Source organism: Ammospiza nelsoni, chromosome 4, assembly GCF_027579445.1.
Source record: "Ammospiza nelsoni isolate bAmmNel1 chromosome 4, bAmmNel1.pri, whole genome shotgun sequence".
In the NCBI taxonomy this organism is placed as follows: Eukaryota; Metazoa; Chordata; class Aves; order Passeriformes; family Passerellidae; genus Ammospiza; species Ammospiza nelsoni.
In genome coordinates this window covers 62467058-62491711 of record NC_080636.1, presented here as the reverse complement: position 1 = coordinate 62491711, position 24654 = coordinate 62467058, and the positions used below count along the sequence as shown (strand labels likewise).

The window sequence follows — 24654 nt, the reverse complement described above, 5'->3', positions numbered from 1 at the left end:
CATGAATCTATTCAAAAGCTTTTTAGAAATTAATAGCCCAATTTCCCTGGATTTGATGACATCACATGTTTGGCTTTTGTTACTTATATTCCCTCCCATATTACCCTCCTGAAAGTAAAGGTAGACTGCATATGGAAAATGAAGGCATTCTTTACAGAATCAGTCCTTCCTCATGAGAAGCTGCTACTTTAGGGCTGACAGTGGTAGATGTGAGGATCTGAGAGGTATTCAAAGGTACTGATATGCATTACAGGAGTTTTAATTTTCAGATAGAGACAAGCTCCTCTAGCAAGTCTGTTAGGTTTATTCCTAAGAACAGCTGGCAGCCTTGTCAGTCACTTGTACCACCAGGGTTGGCCATGCCAGACACACACATAGCAAGAGGTAATGACTTTGTTGAAGGTGGCAGTCAGATGAAAGCTGCCATGAGTTTGCTACTTGTGTAAGGACAGAGCTGTTTGCCTGCCCGGACTGAAAGAACAAACTGAATTCTGAATTTATGCCAAAATGTTCTTGCCATTATACAAAATAAACATCAAATAGACAAGTACAACATTGCATTCCTAAAAGGCAAGCAAAAACAAATTTGCAGAGCACAGAAGGATACGGACCATGATGTTCTATAGCCAATAAATAATCAAATTAAGTTATGAACTGAAAATGCTACTGAAACAGCAGAAAATACACAAGGTTTAATTTCAAAACAAAAGGGAATGCCTTCAAAAGAGTAAAGTACTTACTTTTTAGGTGACCAATGGAAAATACAAGTCTAGAGAAAGGAAACATGCCATTCCAAAGTTTCTACCCTACAAACAGGCAGCTATGTAAAATTTGTTCTAAAGACATTTGAAAATAAATGCTTGAAACATTACAGCATCAGTCCTTTTATCTCAATGCAGTGTGCAGTGCAGTACTGCACAGAATGAAGCTTCTATTCAAAGAAAAGATACTTGACAAAAAAGAACATTTTCTGTGAATAACAGTCTCCTGGAGATATCTTTGAGAACTTTTTTGTGTTTGTAAATTATTTGAAATAGTCCTTATATATGGAGACATTTATATAACCAGTCCTCTTCCCTGCATTCTCCAAAAAGACTCAAATCACTGCTTGTACTCTTTGCAGAGTAAAATTCCATGCCTGTATTTTCCCAACCCCTGAAAAATTATGATGTTCTCTCTGGAACATAACACTTTGCTCTTCTGCCAAAAAGGAAACCATCAAGACGAGTTAGTTTTTCAGCTTCCCTTGGCTCCCCAAAATAATATAGTTAGAACACTCTAAAGTATGCTTAACTTTAGGCATGCATGTGAGCATCCTAGTGACCTTGATATTCTCATGTCTAATGCACTTTGTTGAACTGCAGCTACAAAGACAAGCTATCATGTTTCTTCACCAAAAAAAAAAAAGAAGTGCCTTACTCTTCAGCTCAAGCACATAATCAATTGCTCTGTCTGGTGCCATTATCACAGCCAGCCTTCCTTCCTCAAATGTTTTACACATGCATTGTATAGTGGTGGAGGAGCACAATAACAGCAACAGAGTTATCAGTCTGTCTAAAGCACTCAGTAGTCTATGGGAACAATAAGCAACTCTGAGTACTGAATTATGAAAATTTGGATTCTTCCTATATTTGCATCAAGTAGCAAATCCTCTTCTCTTCTGACAGGCCAGCAAATGCACTTCTTTCAACTTCTACCTGATTCAGACTCAATTCATTCAAGCAGTTTTATTTCAAATCTCTCCAACCTCTCCTTGATTGCTAAGCAAGGGGAGGTATACTTCAACCCTCTGGAGACCACTAGAGGAGGAGGAAAACAAGGGCAAAAATAAGGACTTGTTTCAGACATGACTTTCTCAGAGTATATAGGTACTTAGAAACACAGAAAGAAGCTGTTCTAAAGATGACGACAGGGAAAAGAAGCAAAACAAGAAAAAGACAGAGCTGGTCTCAGACAACAGAAAGAAGAGTTACAGACAGGAACTACTTTAGTACCAAGAGATGTGGATGTGACAGCCTGGTCAGAGAGTGAGAAAACCAGGTAAGTTCTCACGGCGGACTTGTGAGACTTTTAGGGAGTTGTAGAGAAATGATAGCTTGTTATTATAAACAACCTGCAGGTGGTGTTTTCCTACTCTCTGCTTTCCTGTTCTTCTCAAGAACTGTTTGTGAGGAAGTGTTTTTGTTAATTAGCCAATCAGGCAGAATGTATTGGAACAGTCTATAAAAGAGAGAGGTTTTTGTACTAAAGCTGCTGCTGTGCAAACCAGCCTTCCTGGAGTCTGTGTTGCTTTCTTACCCAAGTGACAAAGAGAGACATTAAGAAGCCTCCAGCTAAATTAAGGTGTATAAATATTTCCTTGGTGCGTAGCACACCTCACTGGATACAGTGAGCACATATACAAACAGAAAAAAATAGTAAAAACAGGGATTTTGCAACCAAATCCATTCCAGATATTTAAGACACATTGGACTGAAGTCATAAAGCACTGACCACTGACACACTGCCTTGTTACAGACACAGTTCTTCAAACCACCTTCACCAGTAGTAAGGCTCTGCTCCAGGCAGTCTTTGTCTCCCAAGACTGTACTGAGAAGCAGAGCTTTTAAAACATATTCACCTGACAGCTATGACATATGCAAACAAGACGGTAAGGTGAATATATTCAGGACCTGGTGACATTCCTCAGTCTTCACCCCTCAAAACAATAGCAAGATTCATCACACCTCCATACTCCATTTGCTTAGCAAACACCTGCAAAGACTGAAGGAATGAGAGCAACAGCAACACTGCAAGCTGCAGCATACAGCTGTGCTTATGCAATACACAAAGGCCAGCAAATTCATACTGATGCCATTCTTCAATTTGTTAAAAAAGCTTTGACTGCTTCAATAACAAAGAATAGCATTAAACATAGCATGGCAGGATCAAATGAATTAGGGACAATAAATCTGTCATTAAGAGAATGAAAAGCAAAGTAAGTGAAAAAACCTAATCCTCTAAGGAGAAAGTATCTTTGGCCATACACAGAAACATCTCCCCTTATTTCTGCCAAAGGCAATGCCAATGCATACAGTTAGTGTAAAAGTCTGGGTTAGTTCAATGACCTAGAATAGTTTAACCAGAGGGCTGCAACAAGACAGACTGACAAAGGTATCTCTGATACTTGTGAACTATGGCATATGTACATAAGCATTTAATTCTACATCTGGAGAGGGTTTTCAAAGTAATAATAATCCTGACTTACAGCAGTTTTGTGCAGATGCTGTAGCAGTCCTGGAGGACACCACATAGATGCTTCTGGAAATTTTCAAAAGAATGGACTGTAGACCCTTACTTAGTAACTGCTAGTGTGTGCAAAGTCCACAGGACTGAACCAGATCAGAGTTACCCTACCCTGAAAAAAACCCCAAACAAAACCCAAAAAGCCTTATATTTAATAAGCTGTTGGCAGGAGAGATAGCAAAGACCTATAAGGTTTTTTATTTCCAAAGCAGAGAACTGAACCTGACTGTTGTTATGCTCAGCAACACCCAAAATCAGTATTTTAAAACCTAACTTGAAAAAAAAGCAATTATAGCAGAGGAGAAAACAGCCAGAAGATAAATGATGAAGGAACACAAATCAGGGAAAAAGTAAAGAAAATTGTTTCCAGGCATAATTACATGAGAAAAATGAACCTGTCTCCACAATGACAGAGCTAGCATTTTAAATTTTCATGCAAAGCAGCAACAAAAGACAGAACTTTCCAGTATTTTATATAATCTCATCCCGGTAATAGAAACTGGAGGTAGAGAAATAAGCATTTTATTAGGAGAGGAGGCTAAAACTAGACTTCACCAGTATATAGAGAGGGATGGTATTAGGACAGTTCCAAAGTTGTCTCCCAGTACTAAGAAAATTAACCTTTATCCACACTCTCCCTTAGTATCCTTCCTCTCAGCATCAGTGTGAGAAGTCTAGCAATATTCAGCCGCCCTTCCCTGCCCATCCTAATACAGTCCAAAAAGCTTCCTGGAGAAAAGACTGGGACTGGGAAGAATCTGATGTTTCCAAATGCTGAAACCAGCGTTTGTAAACAAAATGCCTGGGACAAAACCAGCAGCATTGACATTGTAATAGCCTTCGTCAAGACCATATTTATGAAGTCTAGCTACTTAAAACAGAGGTGATGCTTCCCACTGTAGCTCTTACTTCAGCTATGTCTTAAATCACAGTGAAAATCCTGCAACTTAAAATTCACCAATTGATTTATACCCTAGACACAAGTCCTTCTACCTTAACTAGACTCCACCAGTCTAGTGAAGTCTAGATCTTAACTAAGAGCTGGAGCTATCAGCATATAAGGAGCCCCAATTACTGGCCAGGACAGAAAAAAATACCAAGACCTTGACCCAGGTTACCTGTGCAACTTCAATTCTGACATTTCTGAGAATGTTCACATCTGACTCTCAGCCTTAAGATATTTCTGCAATTGTCCTACCTCCCTCCATTCCTATATGCACTTCACTAGGTTTGAGTTTGGTTCAATTCAAGCAAAGCTGCAGACCAACTTTTAATTGTGTAGTTTCCCACCAGCAAACTACACATTTTCCAGAGCAGAGGTGTAACAAGAAGCAGCAGTCTTGGAGAAGTGATACTAACTGCTGTGACTGACCAACTGTGACTAAATGCTGTGACTGACCATTTGCAACATTTGGTGTTTTTATTTGGAGGAATCAGGAAATCGTAGAAATATAATTTACACAGCTTATTTTGTCTTTTCAAGAGTGAAGATCCTAGCTGTTATCAGGAAAGAAATGCAAAGTAAATGCAACTAAAACTCAGTTTGAGTTTACACAACACATACTACAGCATACTAATTGCTTCATGTTACTTGCTTTCTTAATTTGAAATGAATGTGCCTCTGACAACAGCAATTTTTTTAAAAAATCATCCTTGTTAACTGCTTTGTCACCTTGCTAAGTGGTCAAAGCAGTTCACAATCAACTACTTAACTCTATACACCCTACTTACACTGAATGACTTCATAATGTGTACAGGTCTTTAACAACTCATGGTCAAGCTTGCTGGTGTGCATTTGCATTGTTTCCTCAATTTCCCACCATTTTGATACCTGCTAGCATGTTCTGGAGCATAGCTGGTACCTTCAGGAAGTCAACAGGAACAAATACTTCCAGCAGCAATAAGCATTCACCTTTCAGCTATAACCTGAAAGTAAGTTCTTTGGAGATTTTGCAAATGAAAATTTTCAGAAACTTACAGTCACTCAAACTGAAGTGGATTTCCATTGGAGCAGCTAGAGGCACACCTCTGAATCCAGGACCTCTGAATCCACCTGCCATGTTTGAAGTTTCTGCACAACCATGGATATATTAAAACAATTCAACAGAAATATTTGATTTCAGACACTGAGAAAACAACTAGTTATTGTGTTGCCATTAAACCTTTTTTACTTTTTATCAACTGCAAGAATGATCAAACACTAGATCAGACTGGCAAGAGGACTTCCAGAGTCTCCATCCTTGGAGCTTTTCAAAACCTGACCAGACATGGTCCTGAGCAATCTGCTCCAGTCAACCCTGCTTTGACCAGGTGGGTTGGACTAGATTATCTTCAGGGGTCCCTCCCAGCCCCAGAGCTTCTGCAATTCTGTGAATTGCACCAGATTTTAGAATTTTAGAATTGTGACCAGATTTTAGATCTTAGATATTCAAACTCTACAGTACAAAAACGACATAAATCCATTAACTTTAACAGTAGGCTTAAATGAAACAGCAATAAATGAATCTCAGGTATTTCTGGCTCCCAGGCAATTTAATATCTCTGTTAAACCCAAGGGCAAGCGACAACTAAGAAGGAAGAAATGAGATCAAGCAGAATTGTTGAACTAAATAATTTCAGCGCTTCAATTTAAGCAGACTTTTCTGAACAGACCTATAGCAAATTTCAATTTAAACTGCACAGCCTGACAACACTTCCTCGCTTTTCCTTTCAGATATGGGAAACTAGGACAAGCATTTATGGAATAAACAATCAGAAACAAGAAGAACATTGCAGCAACAAAACAGGCAGGCCCAAACTGAGACGACATTTTTCAGCAGCCTTTCAAAAATGCACCTCTGTAGGTCATGCAGCATGCTGGCATGAATACAATGCAGCAGTGTCATGCCAAATCATGTCTTTGACATGCCCATGATGCTCTCAGAAGACCACCCTGGGTAAGAGTTAGCTCACCTAAGTCTGATTTAAAAACTGACTACAACTGTATTGTAGTGAATATTCAAATTTACTGGTTTGTGCAGATGGCCTGCAGCAAGACGAAATTACCTACACCAAAGAGAGGCAAAAAAACCTCCCCTGTAGAAATCTTCCAGACTTAACACTTCTTAATATCTTTGAAGCAAATTTACCAGACCTAATACATGATTTATAGAACACCATTAACACAGGGCAAAGGAGTAACCTCCTGGGTAAAGTATCTCACTGTAGAAAAAAACCACAAGATACTCTGGCACAAAGGAAAAACACAAGGGGCAGCACCACTGGTAGTTGGGCCTCAGAAAAAACCTTCCCTTTCAAGACTCTTAATGATATCTGAGGTATTCAAGTGAGTTCGCTTCCCAGGTTAGGATTTCTTTTGGCACACTGGTATATGCACTTTAGCAGATCCCACCTTCTGGGATCTGTCAAAATACACTGGTCTCCTTGCACCAGAAAATGACAGAGGTGGATCTCTCTGTGCTTTCTCCATCACAGTATGCACCCACGATGAACAGCTCTCTACATACTAATCCTGAAAAACAGAACGGATGTAGAAACATCACAACACACAGAAGACTATGTGCTTCCTAGTGACAGCTCTTGGACAAAGGGAGGTGAGGGACATTTTAGAAGCACATTTGTGAACTCCTAAATGATTATTCTGGCTGTGATACCAAAATCCAACACCTATTAGCTGAAGTACTAGCTGTGAAGCCTCTGGAAAATGTTAAGAGACTTACTGGGACAGGATGAACACCAGGAAATAAAACTTCTGGTAAGCAGTCACATAGCATGACATTTTCCTTACCCACTAAATGCAATACTTAATATCCTCAGCTTTATTTATACTCGCTGAATATGGAGGATGAAATGCTTTCTTTAGAATAGAAAGTGCTATCCTCATTAGCATAAAATTCTGCTTTTAACATTATAGATGTTTTTGCTTATCTAAGTACTAATAACCATCACTGCAGCAATGCCAAATGAAATCTAGACATATTCTTAAATTATTACCAGACTGTAAAGCATAATGCAATAGAAATGACTAAAATGCACAGTAGTCAAAATGTGTACATGCTGAATGCTAAATGTAAAATTACAGCTCCTCTTCATGCACACTGACAAATTACTATTACATTCTACATTAATGTCATTTTTGAGGAGCTGAAAGATCATGCTACTTATAATGACAGACTGGGTCTTTAATTACAGCTAAAACTCTCAAGAAAATCTCATGAATTATTGCAGAAAGGATCTATTTAAATTTTTTAGAGTAATATATGTTTCTTCCAAGGAGAAATAAAGCTTGAGTAAATAGTATCATTACTAGCATTCCATATTCATTCTTTTGAAAGCTCAAATCAGAAATTTAATAATATGTCATGTATTACTTCTGTAGAGACAAAGTATTTCCCAAGATGGTTAAGAACGTAAAATAGAAAATCTAAAATTCATGCTGCAGAAATTTTACCAAAAGACTACATGTAAAATGTCAAAAGGTAAATCACGCAGTTTGGGGGTCAGTGGAGGTCTACCCATTTTTGCACAGTCTCCAATTATTCTAAGTTTTAATATGAAGATAGCCATTTGCAAATTTAGGCTGTTTTACTGTAAAAAAGAAGAGTTGAGAACCTTTCTTCGCATCAGTATGTTGGGTTTGGGTTTCTTTTTAATGACAAATACATTGCAGAAGAATTGCATTGTGGACAGAAGCAGAAAGACTGATACATTCACACCACGGACCCAAGGGCCTTTCTGGAATGGGCAGTGTTAAATAACTGAGGTTAAACTCCAGATGGCTGTACTTCAAATTAGCCTGATAGCAATGTATAGATGGCCCACAGCAGATGTCAATCATCACAAGAGAGGCTCATTTGGGGAGCTGAAGTTAGCAGTGCTTTTAGCAAGCTGGAGTCTCAATGTGGGCAGGAGGAGACTGTGTAGCTTCCAGCGTGCACGGTGTGCAGGTGCCCAGGGTAGAGCAGCAGGAGGTGCTGCTGGGTGGGGTGGCCCCTCTGAGAAGGGACATGGCCTTGTCCTGTGCTGGACACAGCCGCTCAGAGCCGGCTCTGACAGACCCAGCTGGCCAAAGCTGAGCCCAGCAGTGGCACTGGCGGTGCCTCTGTGCTGATGTATTTAGGAAAGGGTTAAAAACACTGCACAGCAGCTGCAAAAGAGGAGTGAGAATGTGTGAAAGAAACTGTCCTGCAGACACACGGGTCAGAGAAAAAGAAGAGGGAGGAGGTGTTGCAGGTGCCAGAGAAGATTCCCCCCACAGTGCCAGAGCAGATATCCATCCACACTGCAGTCCATCGACATTCCCTAGAAACAAGATGTATCAAATAGAGAAGTAAAGAGAAGAAAAAGAAAGGAAGAGGGGATGAAGGGAATACCCTCAGGGCCCTCTTGCAATTTCTAACCAAGTGAAAGCTGTGAAAACCATAAAGGTACTTTAGGAAACTGAGGAAGGTGCAAGGGGAGAGACACGGTGACATGAACTTTCAGCTTCTTCCTTCCAAGGTCCGGAGTTTGTATGGATGATCAGTGCTTGCAAGTCTAATTACCATGGGTGCAGCTTTTTACTGACAAGGAAGTTACTGACAAGCAAAGCTTTGTAGAAAGTTCCTTGGAATAACTGCATAAAAGATAATCGATCTGAGGCTTTAATAAGGGAAAATGCAGCTGGTTTGCAGAGATGGCCCATTACATTTATGTGTCAATTAAATACCCATGCTATTTAATTTCTACTTCCAAACACTTTGTCCAGACTTAACAAAAGTGGCCCCATATTCTGCCTAAGGTACCCCTCCCAACACCCAAGTTGTCCTAACTCTCACAGACACAGCTATATAAATTGCCATTTCCAAAGGAATAAGCTTGGGGGTATGAAAACAATTTCCCCAAGAAGTGCTAAAAGGAGACAGCTAAAACCAGCTTGCTCATTGACATAGTGTGTAGTGCTCTTCAGCCAACAATTATATATGCGCAGAAGCATGGGAAATCTGAAGAGGGAAGATTTAACTCACAGGTTCTCTTCCATGTTCTCAAAGAGAAAGGGGAAAGTATTTTATACTCCTTTTTATCTACTGGATAAGTCTGAGGGGGCTGATTTCATATTTTGTTTTATAAAATTGTTCACTGAAATAGCTTGCCTTTCTCACTTCTAATCTAGGCTCTAACTCTGCCACTCACTTCTTGTGATCAGCTCTCAAAGATCAAACTTAGCTGACCTAATCCCACAATTTCTGTTGCCAAAATTCATTTCCCAAGCTGTTTAAAGGACTAATACATGCAACAATGAAAAATACATGAGCCACCTATGGTCTAATGAGTGCTTAACATTATGGAAACACTTATCACCCAAAGCAGCAGGATCTGTGGATTCCAAGACAAAGCAGCAGAGAAATAAGCTTATTATCCATAAAGTGGGAAGCCTAATCTTAAAACATTTCAGACTAATGAAATATCAGACACAGCCGACTTTTGTTATAAAAAGAAAATTATTAAACTACAAGAATTGCAACTCAGGATAAAACCTCTTTTGTCCAAGTTTTGGGCCTGTAAGCTGTTGCAAGGAAAAGTAAAAATACCCCCAATGCCTGTAAATGGGATCTATAACACCTGCAACAAGTCTCAGGACCCTGCCTCTAAATCAGCATTGAAAATTACTGTTCTATTCTGAACAAAAGTGTAGCTGTCTTTGTGGGACAGGAAAAAGCACTGTGGTAAACAGATTTCAGATACATACTAACTATTTAGAGATAATCAATAGCATAGCACACATACTTTACGGTCTACTGTTTTACAATTCTAGTTCTGTAAGTGTTGCAACATGACAGAGTGTGATTTATCAATGCATTACCAAAACAAAAGGGTTTTACTTAACTTACAATACAGCTTGCCAGATGCATGAAAGATTTCCATTAATAATGTGATACCAATTCAAAATTTTGTGTCTTCGTGCAAGACAATAGATTAACTATTATGTTAAAATTAGAAAGTGTTCAAGGCTACCAAGCATGTAAAGCACTTAATCACAGAGTTCTTTAAAGCATAAGAACAGTAGCATTGCACTACAGAGGGAAGTTAGGAAGCATATGATTAAATGCAACTAAATTGGGTGCAAATCACAAAAATTGTAATTTTAAAATGTCTCTAAAGCACACTGAAAACAAAAGGGCTTGTGAGACATGAAAAACAGTCTTTTTTTGCCTGAGTTTGTCTTCCATCTATGGAAGATGTAAAGATAAAGGAAGACAATAGCTGTTGCATTTTCAAAGACACAGATGACATCTTACTTCCCAGTGAGGTCAAGTTTTTTAATATCACCTCAAAAAATACTACATAGAGGTTCAGCATAAAGCTTGATAATAAGTTAACTTTTGCTATATTATAAACTTTGAACCTTCATGCGAGTCTGACAAGCAGCCACATACAAATGACAAATTCAGTCTAACTTTAGAGAAAATTCCGGTATCTCAGTAACAATCTTCATCATACATCCACAAGAGACTGACAATAGCCCCCCCACCTAGTAAAATCCTTCCCTACCCTAAGGAAAGGGGTAAAAAACAAAAACCCAACCAAACAAACTCCACAAAAAAATAAACAAATAAAAACCAGAAAACCCCCCCCCCAGAAAACAGAAAAAGAAACAGGAAAAAAATCCAAAACCAGCCAAACAACAACAACAACAAAAAAGTGCAGCAATTAGCCTCATCAAGTAGACATCCACCACCTAGACATAACAACGACCATGAGATAAGAAAATAATAAATAAAAAAAGAACTCATGAACTTTGAAAAGAAAAAGCAGCAATGTTCATTTCTAATCTCTTCTAAAAAGAGACCAAAGATACAGTGAGAAAAAAGGCTATTGTTCCTTGTCCCCCTTGTGCTGCTTGGAGTGAGGAGAAATAAACATAGGAAGATTTTCAAGGCTTGTGCTATACCCTGGAATTATCAGAGGTTCTTGCCAATGCTACCACAAAGAACCCATGCCCAAAGTGGAAGACTGCACTGCAGTGACTGCAAGAGGCTGTGGGACAAAGCTTAAGGGGAATGAGATCTTATGTTCATCCCAGGATTTGATATGCGAGGCCCCATTTCCAGAGGGAGCACCAAGCCAAACATCTGGCAGCTAAGATGTTGAACACACACACAAAAGAAGCTGACTCACATCAATACATATGGTTTGAAGGGCAAGTTATGCCTTTTCATACCTTAACACCTTCATAAACAACAATCATGGATAATGCTCAAAGTTAGTTAAAATCTCAACCACACTCTCCACAGCTCAGAAATTTAACTTCAATTTTTAAAGAAAAAACCCACCGTGTTTCTTTGTTCATGAAGACAATAAAAATAAAAAATGAAAAATAATGGGTCTGCATGCTCATTACTCTGATGGGAAATACTGCTTTGACTTGCATTATTCCTTTATACCCACATATCATACTTCTAAATAATTGCATGCAGAAAAAGCAAACAAGCAAACCAAACCAAAAACAAAAAAAAAAAAACACTTTCAAAAGTAACTTGCTACATTTTATAAAATCTGGAACAAGTCTTTGTCTCCTCACGAGATGTGGGCTACAGCCACAGCCTTCATTGTTACCCATTGTACCCCAGAGGAGAGCAGCACTCACTGAGAGCTTCATTGGAATGGTCTCCATCTCCCTTCCCGACATGGTGAGCATTGTGGCCCTGCTTCACTATGTTCTGAATAAACCCCAGCTTAACCCTAGATCTTTCTTGGACCATAGCTAGAGTGGCTCAGCATCTGGCAGGATTGAGACCTAAGGATCTGCAAGAAGAAATTAGTGATTTCTATTTAAATGCTAATACTTATTCTTCCCAGTGAAAATTGAAGTATAACAAGTGATCTCTCAGCACATAGAAAGAGCCTTGATTGTTATTTAATGATCACAATGAATAGTTAGAAAGCATGAAATGAAGCTAATAAATCTTCTGTTGAGCTTGACATTTTCAGCAAACAAAAGTACTCAAAGTTTTCAAAAATAGTTCAATCCAATTTTCTTCATTTTAGACTAAATTTCCCATGTTCTTACAGAGTTACAGATCCACATACTGGCATCCTACAAAGGAAACTGAAACACCCAGCTACTTAAACTAATTTTTTTAAGATTTCTTTTTAGGGCTACCGGTATAATATAAAATACATTGTATTCTACAAAGTTCAAGTTAATGCATCAGCACTATCCACCACAGCATCTGTTTGCCTTCCAATGATAAATTAGGAAATCAGACAAACAGTACAGAAGTAGGGGTTTTTTTCCTTTCTTATTGCAGCCTCCTAGGAGGATATAAATATAGTTTGGTTTGTTTAGGCTTTGGCATTTTTCAGCTACATTCTATTCTAAAGTGCAGATAAGCTGGGGATGATTTTTAACAACAATTAAATAATTTAATTTAAAAAAAAATACTCAGTCATCAAGACTGCTTTCTCTTTCACCACTGCAAAAGGGAAAGATAAAACAAGCTGAAGTCCCCCAGACTCCAAACCCTGTGACTTCAGACTTAGTAGTCAATACTTAAATTATCTGTGACAGCTTGAATGAATCAGTCAGTGAAATGGCTCCTTAATTTACAGAAACTTCCTAGTTTATTCATAAACTTGTACCACTAAAATACCTGTTCAGAGAGAAGCATATTTCTAGAGGCTTCTTCGTGCACCAATGAAAAACAACACTTTTGACTTCAACTACATAAAAACAATAGTGCCATTGCCTAACCCCAGAAGTGCTTCATTTTTGTTGATAATGTAAACACACACACACATATGTGTGTGCACATGAGAATTACAACACTCCACACACTATAGCCCAGTATAAAACAACATAAACTCTCTCCAGAGTTAAAAGCATATGTAAAATACAACAGAAGCAATGCAGTTCTATTTTATTCTAATAAGTGGGACACTCTTTATGTGAAGATACATGTATCAAGACTCCACATTAACACACCATATGATGCCATAGTCAGCTGTAGAGGGGTTTCTGGAATATTTCTAGAAAGAAAACAGTCTGTTATAGGTTCCAACTATTCTCTGCAACCTGTCCAATAAGGAAGAGGTCACAGCCATTTCCTTTGGCTTACTTTGCTCCCCCCTTCCCTTCTCTCCTCAATGTACTGCCTCTCCAACAGAACAAGTTGTGTGGATGGCCTCAAGTGTCTGGACACCAGGCTTGTGCTGTGGCACAAAAGATGCACATCAGACCTGAGGTGCTTGGCCTGTGTGATAGTATAAGTAACACGATGCTAAAAATAAGCTTTTCTACCTCCTTCATGTCTGGAAAGTTTTGTATTTCAAAGAAGTATCTAACCCATGGCCATATGAAATATAAACTGCATCTGAGCCTGCTGAATCAGATCATCTCATCAAATAAGTCAGGTCAATTCCATTTCCATTACATATTTCTACAATTATAAAAGTTCTCTATGCCAATTAATTTTGAAAGACTTCAAGGTAGGTGGTCTAAGCACAGCACCACAAGAAAGCAAAACAAGCTTCACTCAAGAAATTACTCTTTACAATAAATCAATGGTAAACAGAGCTGGTAGTATTTGTGATAGCTGCTAGGAAACTAAAGGTTACTTAACAACTGTGATTTAAACACTAGTTCCCAATCCTAATGCTGCCAATTTTGAATCCTTCAGGCTGAAATTCTTGCTTATCTCAATTTAGGTTTTTTTTACTTATAAATTCACATCTGTAAAACAAAGAGTGTTTATGCTGTCCACAAAGCTCATACATAATGTTTTATGTATTTGAATACAATATTAAACTCTTCTACTCTCTTTGAGAACAAATTTTAACATCTAGATATTTTAGAAGAGAGACTTGATTGACCCAAGAGTTCTGCCACATTTCAAACTTAGAAGAAATGCCTAGTATGGCCAACTTGATAAATCCAAGCCCATATGTCTAAACTGCTGAAGACTACAGCTAGGATCACACAGATCCAGGGAAAAGCAAGTAGATACCTACACAAATAAGGGGACCCACAGTTTCTGACCCAACACAGTGCCCTATGCTGCAGAGAACTTGAATTGCATCCTGTGCCCGTTGCTCGTGACAGCAGCAGCACCCCTCAGGCAGCAAGAACATGCCCGCTCTCACCACAACAAATTTGGTGCAGCAGCTCTGTACAGAAAGAGTGCCCAGCAGAGCCACACTGTGCAGTCTCGATTCCTCCCCAGAGCACAGCCATCCATCCTGCTGAATGAGGCAGTGGGGAACAGTATGCAGTCTTATAAGCAGGCTGTGTCCTAACACATGCATAAAAAGGCAAATTAAGATTGTCTTCCTCTCCCATTTCTTAGTCCATATATTTTCCTTATACAACATTAACATTCTTTTAACATTCATCTGTTAAAACCTGGAAAAACATCCAGGTTTTGTGGATGAATTCACAGACCCCACAGATTTCAGCTGTGACTGGCTCATCACTTTCAATACTTAAAGAAAACAAGTATCAAAGACTGTTTTTAGAAGCTACAGTATGAGATATAAAAGCAATGGGAGCTTTTGTATGCAAGAATTGTCTTGCTAGCTAAAAATTCCTTCCTAAGAGTTCTATGCTTGCTTACAGGCTAAATTTCATATTAGAATCAAGTATAAACAAAAACTACATTTAAATAGTTAAAAGTGCAGCCTAACTATCCTACTTACAAACAGAACTCATTTATTGAGAAGCTATATGACATAACATTCTGCATACATTCAATTCTTACCACTGCACCTGGCTTATTATCACATGCAGTATACAGTGCAAAAAGGCCATGGACAATGGAAAAATGTAGTAGAGATCAAAACTGTATTTGGTTTTAAGACTGGCAGAAATTGCTATGAAAATCAGAAATGCATAAAATAGAATATGAAAAAAAACAAACCAAACAAACAAAGCTTAAAATTAGCAACAAACTAAATTACCTAATCAACACTTAGAGAAGAAAAAAAAAAATCAATAAAGTATAAGATAGGTCAGTGCTCAAGGCAGAGCAACAAAAAGAAGAGTGCTCCATGCACTATGGAAATAGGCTTCTTACACATTTCTATCACTTTTCCTAGTGCACCATGAAAAATATATTTTGCATTCTTTACCTACAAGCTACCGAGATCTTACTCATTATTCTGTCCATATGAATAACAACAAACTCTGGGAAGAAATGCTTTTTTCAGTTTGATGCTGTAAAATTTCGTGTGAAGTATAGGCTAAATAAATTTCTGTACATTAGGTTTCTGAAAGCTTTCAAAGCATCCACAACTCTATATACAGCAGAACTGAGAAACAGAAAACCAAAACACCTGATTTAGGTGTTCTGTGAAAACTCTGAAAAGATAATTTGCTCCTTTGGCTACTTTAGAGTTGGATTCCATTTGAAGAGTAAATACTACTGAACTCTTATAACAGTAAAAAGAAAAAAAGAGTGAAAATCCTTGCCAGAGGGATTGTGTAAATCAAAACCACGCTTTTCATAAAAGCACCAATCCTAAATCCCACTGTGCCTCTTGTTACATGACTACCTACACAACATACTACAGACTTTTAACTCCCTACCTAAATTGAGGTTACAAAGAATGAAAAGTGCCTGATCTAGGTTGACACCCACATTCCAAAGAAGCCATTTCAAGATACACATCTAAGCTTAAACAAAAGATAAGGATAATAGCACTTAACTCTAAAATATGGAGCAGGAGGAAAGAAAGAGAGAAGCTCTCATTATCCTAAAATTAAGCCCTATGAAACAAGCACCCAGAGCTGAAGTTACAATAGGAAGAAATCTAAGCACATTGAGGCATGGAAACAGACTTTAGGCAGCAGAACATGCACATCAGCTCACACAAATCGTTGCACAAGTGCCTCAATGAGAGATTAAAGAAATTACACCTTTATGGAGTCAGAACCAAAATACTTCAGACACTTAAAAGCTGGAACAACTTGTTTCCTTTAGGATAAAATACCCTGCAACTTGTGTTAAATAACCTACCACACTGAAGGAAATATTTAAATTATTTAATTACCAGAGAAAAAACAGCAGAAGCTAGAAGGACCTAAAAGAAACCGAGGGAATGAGCAACAAAATGGAGAACTGACAAAACAATAAACACTGCATGCATAATATAAATCACCTAGAATTACATTGGAATATAAACCACAAACTTCAGAACTCAGAATTGCTTTAGAGGCTCCCATAAACCATTTAGCTCTTCTGCAATCAGAAAGGTAATAAAAAACAAACTTAGCCTGAATAAAACCTGGAATAACAAAATGCCATGAAATCTATTAAATCATCTCTGCAGAAGTCAATGGGATGCTGTACCAGAGCACAGTGCTCAAATCAAGATACATTATCTTGAAATAATAATGCAGTGCTGGAAAGCAGGAGGAGAATCAGCGATTCCAGCAGTACCACCACAGCCCAACTTCCTTTCCCCTGAGGTGAAACTTCCTATGTCCACATTCTAAAGATCAAGAACTGCTCTCCTCAAAGAAGAAATACAGCAGAAATGCACATCAAATATGGCACAATGTCTAAAACAAAGAGAGGACTGTTTCTTCCACATTCCTCTCAATGAGAAAAAAAGGGAAGTTTGTTTTCAGTTTTAGAACTGAAATGTTACCATGCCAGAACTCAAAGAAGATGGCATTTAACTCCTGGCTTGCTAAGCAACCTGTGCACTTTCCTTAAAGAGGAAAGGGGGAACTAGACCATACACTAAATGAGATTTTTAAAACTATACATTTATAAATACATCAAGATAGTTATCATTATAATATTCTCTAAAAAACATAAAACGAGATTTAAAATCTATAGAACTAGAGTTTCTAGATAAGGGCCACCAAAATGGTAGACTTTATGATCCAGGTCTGTGCCACAAGTACCTTTTTCCCATATCTTTCCAAAGACTGGAAGAGCAATGGCCCCAGCATTCCCAAAGGAAAACTTCTATTGCTCATAATGCTCCAGGAAGTAAATGCAACAGACCACCATGGACTCCAAATGTAAAATGGCATTCATAGCAGTGAACTAGAGCATATGGTTTATTTCCTCCTCTTAGGTCTTGGTGAAAAGGAAGAGTAAACCTGCCTGAATGCTAAACAAGTAACAATCACAAAAACATACATTCAGAGCTCAAACAAGTTCTGGAAAAGGCTCTTCAGACCTCTTGCTTCAAGATGTGTATTGACAGCTTATATGAAATAAGGGGAATGTTTTCTACAGGTCCACAATATTCCTCAGCTGAGGGATTTCTTGCTTTTTTCTGTAAGGCAGCAGATCCAGTGTTACTGCCAGAGAGGACAATGGCCTGGACAAGTGGGTGGCCCAAACCATTCTAGCAGCACCTGCCCTCCTTACCATGAAATCACTTTTTCTTTTGTACTGATGTTTATTATACAGTTTTGTAAAGACAGAAGCTAAACCTTGTCCAAATGATCTGATTCAGTACACACTATGTAAGAATTAGATCAATTAAAGGGAAGCTGGAGGAGGTTAGCATCTCCCAAAATGAAGTGCTACTGCCTCTCCAGAAGGCCTTCAATATCCTAAGAGCACCTAGAAGGAAGAAACACCAGCCGAAAAGGAAATAGTTCAGTATTTCAGACAGTCAAGCTGTAAAGGTGCCACAGGAAAAAGAAAATTAACAAACTAAAATTTCTTCTCTTACTGGTGTTTTTAAAATGGGTAAGTTGTACCTAAAATCCATTTTCCATTCTATGAACTTCAGTAAACTTATTGTAATGGAACATCAGATTTTTCTCTTCCTTGCAGGCAAATTATGCATAAATGGCAGTTCACTTCGAAAAGAATCGTGCAAATATATTTCAATACATGAACATTTCAATACATACTCAATATATTTCAATACATACTTAAATTAAAAAGTTGACATGACAAATCAATGAAAACATGAATCCTCATTAACACCTCTAGTAACCTTAGTCCAGCTATACTTTCACTCATCAAGCTGTCCTTCCCCTCCAAAAAACTCAAGTGAGAAATGCTCAATAGGACCTAAAGCACTTTGCTTGTAAAAGACATTATTTCCATAGTAAGCAGGCAGATCAGAGTCTTGTTTAACTTTGAAAATTGATTCTATTAACAAATAAGACATTATTTCATGCTTAAGAAATCTTCCTTTAATCTAGAGATGCAGCAGTTTTCAGACTTTTCCATTTTGATCTTTTTCAAGGGAGTAATCCTTGAAACCAACAAAAACCAATCCCACAAAACACTGGCAGGAAGCAGATAAAAATATATTATCCAACAAAAATGCCTTCAGCTCCTGCTAACAGCTCCTTTAGAAACTGCTCAAGTACAAAGAACAACTACTCACATAAAGAAAGCATTTCTGAATAGCAGATAATATGAGGGATAAGTGGCAAGAAAGCATCACTGTGTGGGGAAAAAAAAACCAAACAAAAATATCATTCACATAATTAACAATAGTGTTGGCTTGTCATATACTGTACAGGGAAGATACAAAAGGATGCTAATCTTTAAAGAGGCAATAATCAGGGTAAGAAAAAAAATGAGGACTAATATGACTAGCAGTGCAAAAGCTCCCAAAGGCCAGTTTTGGATGGGAGTGTCACACTGCTATGTATGGCAACAAAGATGAGTTCCCATCTCAGAAACCACACATCCCAAAGACAATTAAACTAAAAAAAAATAAACTAGGATATTAATCTGATGTATTTAACAGTTCTTAGATATTATATGTTTTTGGAGCCTGTAGTACCACTTCAGCCTAGAGAAAAAGAGGATTACAATCCTTTCCCTGACAACATGATTCAGGAACAGTATGGGATGCTAACTAAGAAGAAACAAAATATTCACCCTCTCAAACATGAAGTGCTTGGTTCACACAAATGCTGCCTATCTTGCAAAAGGAGGAAAAGAGGCTACTTTCTAGGTAGAAAAAGCAGATTCCTCAATTATGTAACTTCTTTTGAAGAAGAAGATGGTACTGGGTCTTTAATTTCTATATCATTCCCTTTATTCTACAAAGAAGTTTCCAAAGTCCATTTCCATCAAAATATTAGACTTTCATCTGCATTATGTATCCTTATAAAACACATATTTTAGAGGCTGTTGCAGGAAAATGGCTGGAAGTCATGCCAGAAACTACTGCATTACACGTCCTTTCTGCTATCTAGGTGAAAAGGAGAGTATACATTATTCTAGTCCGGAAGACAGAAAAGAACAAGTCATTGTGGATTGAGCATTTGCTGCCAGAACAGCAGAAATGCTTTTTATGCAGCAGGAATTTCCCTTTTAAAACACATACAGAATTCTTTGTCAAATTGAAAAGATTTAATAAATTACCAATCAGTTTTCTGTTTACTTTTGCTGTGTTGGAGGTCAAAGGGACACTGTAATCACAGTTCATTCACAAAGCAAAACAGATGCATAAACCTATGCAAATACTTGGTTAAAAAAGCTTTAAGAAGAGCCCATGTTCTTCAACAATCAATACAGCAGCAATGTGGAAAAGTCTATTATGGTCATATGATCTATCATGATTCCCATGAGGAAAGGCTGAGAGAACTGCAACGGTTCACTCTGGAGAAAAGAAGGTTTTGGGGTGACTTAATTGCGCACCTCTAGTATCTGAAGGGAGCCTACAAGAAAGATGTAGGCTCCCTACAAGAAAGATGGTGAGAGACTTCTTACAAGAGAGTGTAAGCATAGGACAAGGGGAAATAGATTCAAACTGAAAGATGGTAGGTTTAAGCTGGATGTTAAGAAGAAATTCTTTACTGTGAAACTGGAACAAGCTGCCCAGAGAAGTTGTGGATGCCCCATCCCTGGAAGTGTTTAAGGCCAGGTTGGATGGAGCTCTGGGCAACCTGACTTAATTAAAGGTGCCTCCTGTCCACAGAAGGGGGGTTGGAACTAGATGGTCTTTAAGGTCCCTTCCAACCCAGAACATTCTATGATAAACACAGATAAAAGAAGTAATCAAAAATAACAATGAGAGCAGCCTTGACATACGTGCTGCTAAAATATGCAAATACAGTAACAAATTATGGACTGTGCTCCATTTTCAAAAACTCTAAATATGAGCATTCCAACAACCCCACCATTCAATACTAAATACTGAAAATCAAGTTAATATATCCTCCTCATCCTTAATCCAGTAATACCTTTAAGTTCTGATGCACCTAATTGCAAAGCATTGCTGTAGCTAAAGATTATCCCCAGTCAGATAGATCCTAAGAAATCCCTTAAGCCTCCTTCTTCCAGAGGGATGAAGCAAGACCTGAAGGTAACAACATATGGAAAATGCATAAGAAATAGCAGCCTAACAGAGATAGTATAAAACAGGGCAACACCCAGAAAAATACAGCTCTCAATAACTAGCCTCCATTGAAATGACATCTCCAGTGTTAGGTTTTTCAGGTTTTGTGCATCACATGGCAGCTACAGCCCTGTCTGCACAGCCTGGAACTCAGGTACTTAGCACAGAGCCCTGCGTAGCCAAGAGCCACCTTGAGGACAAAGCTGATAAAACAAAAGCTGATTTTCTTGCTGGGAAGAACAAACACATACAGAAATGATGCTTTCTTATGAACAACTAAACACGTTTATAGCACCACGTGTGCCTCCATGCACAACCTGGTAACATTCACTGGCTGCAGACCGCTTCAGTCATGGATCTTGTGTGTGAGGCACTAGGGCTAAGCCCAGAGACAGGGGTTGGCTTCATTTCACAGGATGTTCTCAGAGGGCTGCTTCAAATTCATCTCCACTTGTCTGCTATGACACATTGCCCTATCCTCTGCTTAAAGCACAAGGTGATCCAGTGCCCAGAGAAATCAGTGGAGCAGACATGAGGTCACAGACTTTCCTAATCTTTTACTATTCTCTGAAGATGCATAGCCTGAAGAGCAACTTGGGGCTTGTAACCCCCACACTGTAGGTGTGTCAAGTTGCCCACAAGTAAATGGCATATATCCTTTAACACTTCTGAGGTACACTGACTCCCTGTTACCCTCTCTATCTTCAGCGCCTGCACAACTGTACCCATTAACAGCCAAAAGTCAGATTAACCTGCTTAGCACAGCTAACATTAGTGTTAACACTGTAGGAACGTGTTTAAATTTGACACAGAGTAATTAAAGTAAATCATATGTATTTAAAGTACACTGTTCCAAAGGCACTCTCAAATCACTGCAGCGCTGTAGATAATTATGTATAGCACTCAGCGCACTGAAGAAAGACGATGAGGAAATGTTCTTGACAAAGTGAAGGGAGCTGGTGTGCTCTGAACATAATCTGAAGAAAGAATATGGGTGTTTTATAGCACATAACCCATAAATTAAGCTGTCAATAAAAAGAGAGAGAGAATAGGAAAATAAAGGCAAAAGAAAAACAGCTATTCCTTCAAATGAACCTCAACTGCTGAATTCCTTTCTATAAATCTAATTGTATATATTTTAAAATCCAATATTACTTTGTTTTATTTCCTAGATGACAAAATCAGCACAGAGGACCATGTATTTCTTGATACCAATTTGACAGGCAACTATATTATACTTTTCATGCTCACTGGTATGCCGCAACAGTTAATTTATTAAAAAATCAAAGCTCTGTAAAAACAAAGTTATATCTGTAGGATATTTTCATGAGACATTGTTTTGCAGCTAACAGCCCCTAAAGAAGGAAAAAACTGGTAGATGAGAAAGGGTTCAACCCAAAATGACTAACAAGGAAGAGGAAGGAAAGCGCAGCATGTGAATCTGCAGCAAAATCTAACATAAGTATTGATCTCTGCAATCAGTAGCAGGTTGTCTTTCAGATCACAAGTACTTTTATAGTTACACAAATGTCCTTGCTTGCCTAACAGTGAAGGTCTTAAAACAACTGAGCTGATTTTTTTCCTGTTTTTTTTCAGGGGCTAAGGCATCCTGTTCAATCTGTCTATTGGGTATCAATTAAAAAGAAAAAATCCAGAGAAATAGAGTAAATAACAGATGATATGGTAACAGAAAATTACAGCATTAGCATAAGTAGAATAAGCAAACCTAGAGCAGCACAGCAGATTAACAACAATTACATCAACATAAACCTGGTAAAAGACAGTTTTTTAAATGCTCTTACACAACAGAAAATCTGGAAAGGCAGAAGGCTCTTCTGATGCTGAACTTATACACACAAAATAAACTCAGGTTACAGTGCTGAGAGATGTATGTATCTTACCCGTGAGTACAGCTTTAGCTGAAGGGTCTGCCAGATCCAGTGCAGATTTCCCATCGGTGTTCCGAATGTTTGGATCAGCTCCGTGCTGCAGCAGCACTGTGCAGGGAAAGCAGAAACAGTATCTTACCTCAGGTATACACAGGTTATTTACTGTCAAGTGTCTCCTCGGCATGATGAAGGCATAAACAAACATTGCACAATTTTCTTTATTTTTCCTTCTGTTTTTTCCTCCCTCTCTCTCCCTTTTTTTTCTTTTTTTTTTTTTTTTTTTTTGTTAAGCACTGCAGCAAAGGATCTTCCCTAGGCTAAGGCTAAGTTGGCAAGTTAAGATATGGTAAGACCACATGACTGCATGATAAACATGAACCCTGACTCTCTTGCAATAGTCGGGTTTGGGTTCCTCCTGACAGCTAGCTGGTATGCTGTGCATTCACTGACTCACACTGGGAACTCTGCTGTGGAACCTGCTCCTGCCTTTACTACCACTACTGCTGCTTGTTACCACTCCTGTTCCTTTTCCAGCTGAATATTCCAAGTTACCCCGCCTCTGTAAGTCAGCAACACTCACAGCCTTTCAGTGGCTCATCACTTGCATAGGAAATGTTAACCATGGCATATCAGCTCACCTTCAAGAAGTGGAACAAATAGGGTAAGATTTGTAACCTGCTACCCTGCAGACTGGATGCTCAGAGGCTGTTTATACTCACTGGTAATTTTTTTCCCTACTAAGCCTACAAATACATGAAAGTTCAAGTACATAAAACCACCTAGAATACAATATACAACCATAAGGCTAGGAAGGCATTGATACAGTAAACTACCAACTAGAAAAGTTCATTAAAAAATCCCAGTATTTCACCTGTGAACCCATTATGTTGTCAGAAACAACATAATGCAATACAGATCACGACCAAGACATTTTGTACAGAACTGGAAAACAAAGCCCACGGCAACATTAGAGGCCTGACAGAAAGGCCCCAAATGTCATGCAAAATAAGCACAACATATTACAAATTCAGAGCAACACACTTATTTTGTACAGGTGAATAACAGGACAGTATACAGAAACTCAGGTCACAGAGATGAGTAATAAAAAACAGCTGACATTTATGGTTAACAACATTTGTTGTGATACAGCAGCTGGACTGAAGAAGTCAAGACAAAGAAATAGTTGCAAACAGTTTTTCTAACTAAGGGTATACAAATACTTAACACACAGAATTCTCCAGAAAAAACACAATCTAATTCATAACAAAACTAATTACTAATACTGCATATATATATATATATATACACACATATATATTTAAAAAAAAAAAAACTTTAACCAGGAAACACTTTTCAGAAAACCTTTTTTTCTAAATTAAAAATTTAACTGGTACTATTGTTTTTATTCAAACCTCTTTTCTTATACATTTCTGACTTCAAATTCTTTAAACATTGCCAAACTTCATATATTTTAACTTACAGGGTGCAATGCTACATGCTTGCCCCCAAGCTGAATTTTTGCAGAAGTCTGGTGCTTCAGTGAAGTAAATTGACTTATACTTTGATGAGAAGGCACAATTGCCTGATATTTTTGAAAGAAGACTCAAGTAGAAAGCCTATGAAAAAACCTCAGCTTTTTTTGTTTGGTGGTGGGGTTTTCTTCCCCTGTGTCAAGACAAAAACACCAAAATGGGCATGGGGGGAGAAGAACAACCAGCAAGCACGGGCTCACTGAATCTTGTCAGGATCTAGCACCTACGTTTCTGAAGACACCATCTGTGCCATACGTGCTACCACCCACTGAGAGATCTTACTCACGGACAGGTTTGAGACTGAGCCAGCCTCTCCAGCCACTCAGGCACATTCCAGTAGGAGCAGGCCAACGAGACCTCTTGCAGATTTTTTTTAAACACAACAGGCAGTATAGGAACTGAGTATGGAGAAATAGATTCTGTGTGTCCCATCTCTCTTCCCTTGGATGCTGTTAGTGACTCCATGTACCTGGGAAGAGGGAAGCCATTTGTCCCAAGAGGCACCAGTGCAGGAGTAGTATCCTGAAAGACATTACCAGCAACTAATTGTCGACCAACAGAAAACAGGCAGTACAAAATAGTGAACACAGTTCTGACCAGACCAGAAGGCAACAAAGGATTCACATGGCAAAAAGCCT

The 24654-nt window shown here is 38.4% G+C and overlaps 1 protein-coding gene across 1 annotated transcript in view; it reads right to left on the bottom strand.

Moving 5' to 3' along the window:
* TNKS (tankyrase) overlaps window positions 1-24654 on the bottom strand; it is a 127944-nt gene that overhangs the window by 76250 nt on the left and 27040 nt on the right. The window contains exon 3 of the mRNA XM_059471159.1: window positions 22497-22592. Within this exon, the coding sequence (XP_059327142.1) occupies window positions 22497-22592 (96 nt within the window). The remainder of the gene's footprint in view (window positions 1-22496; window positions 22593-24654) is intronic.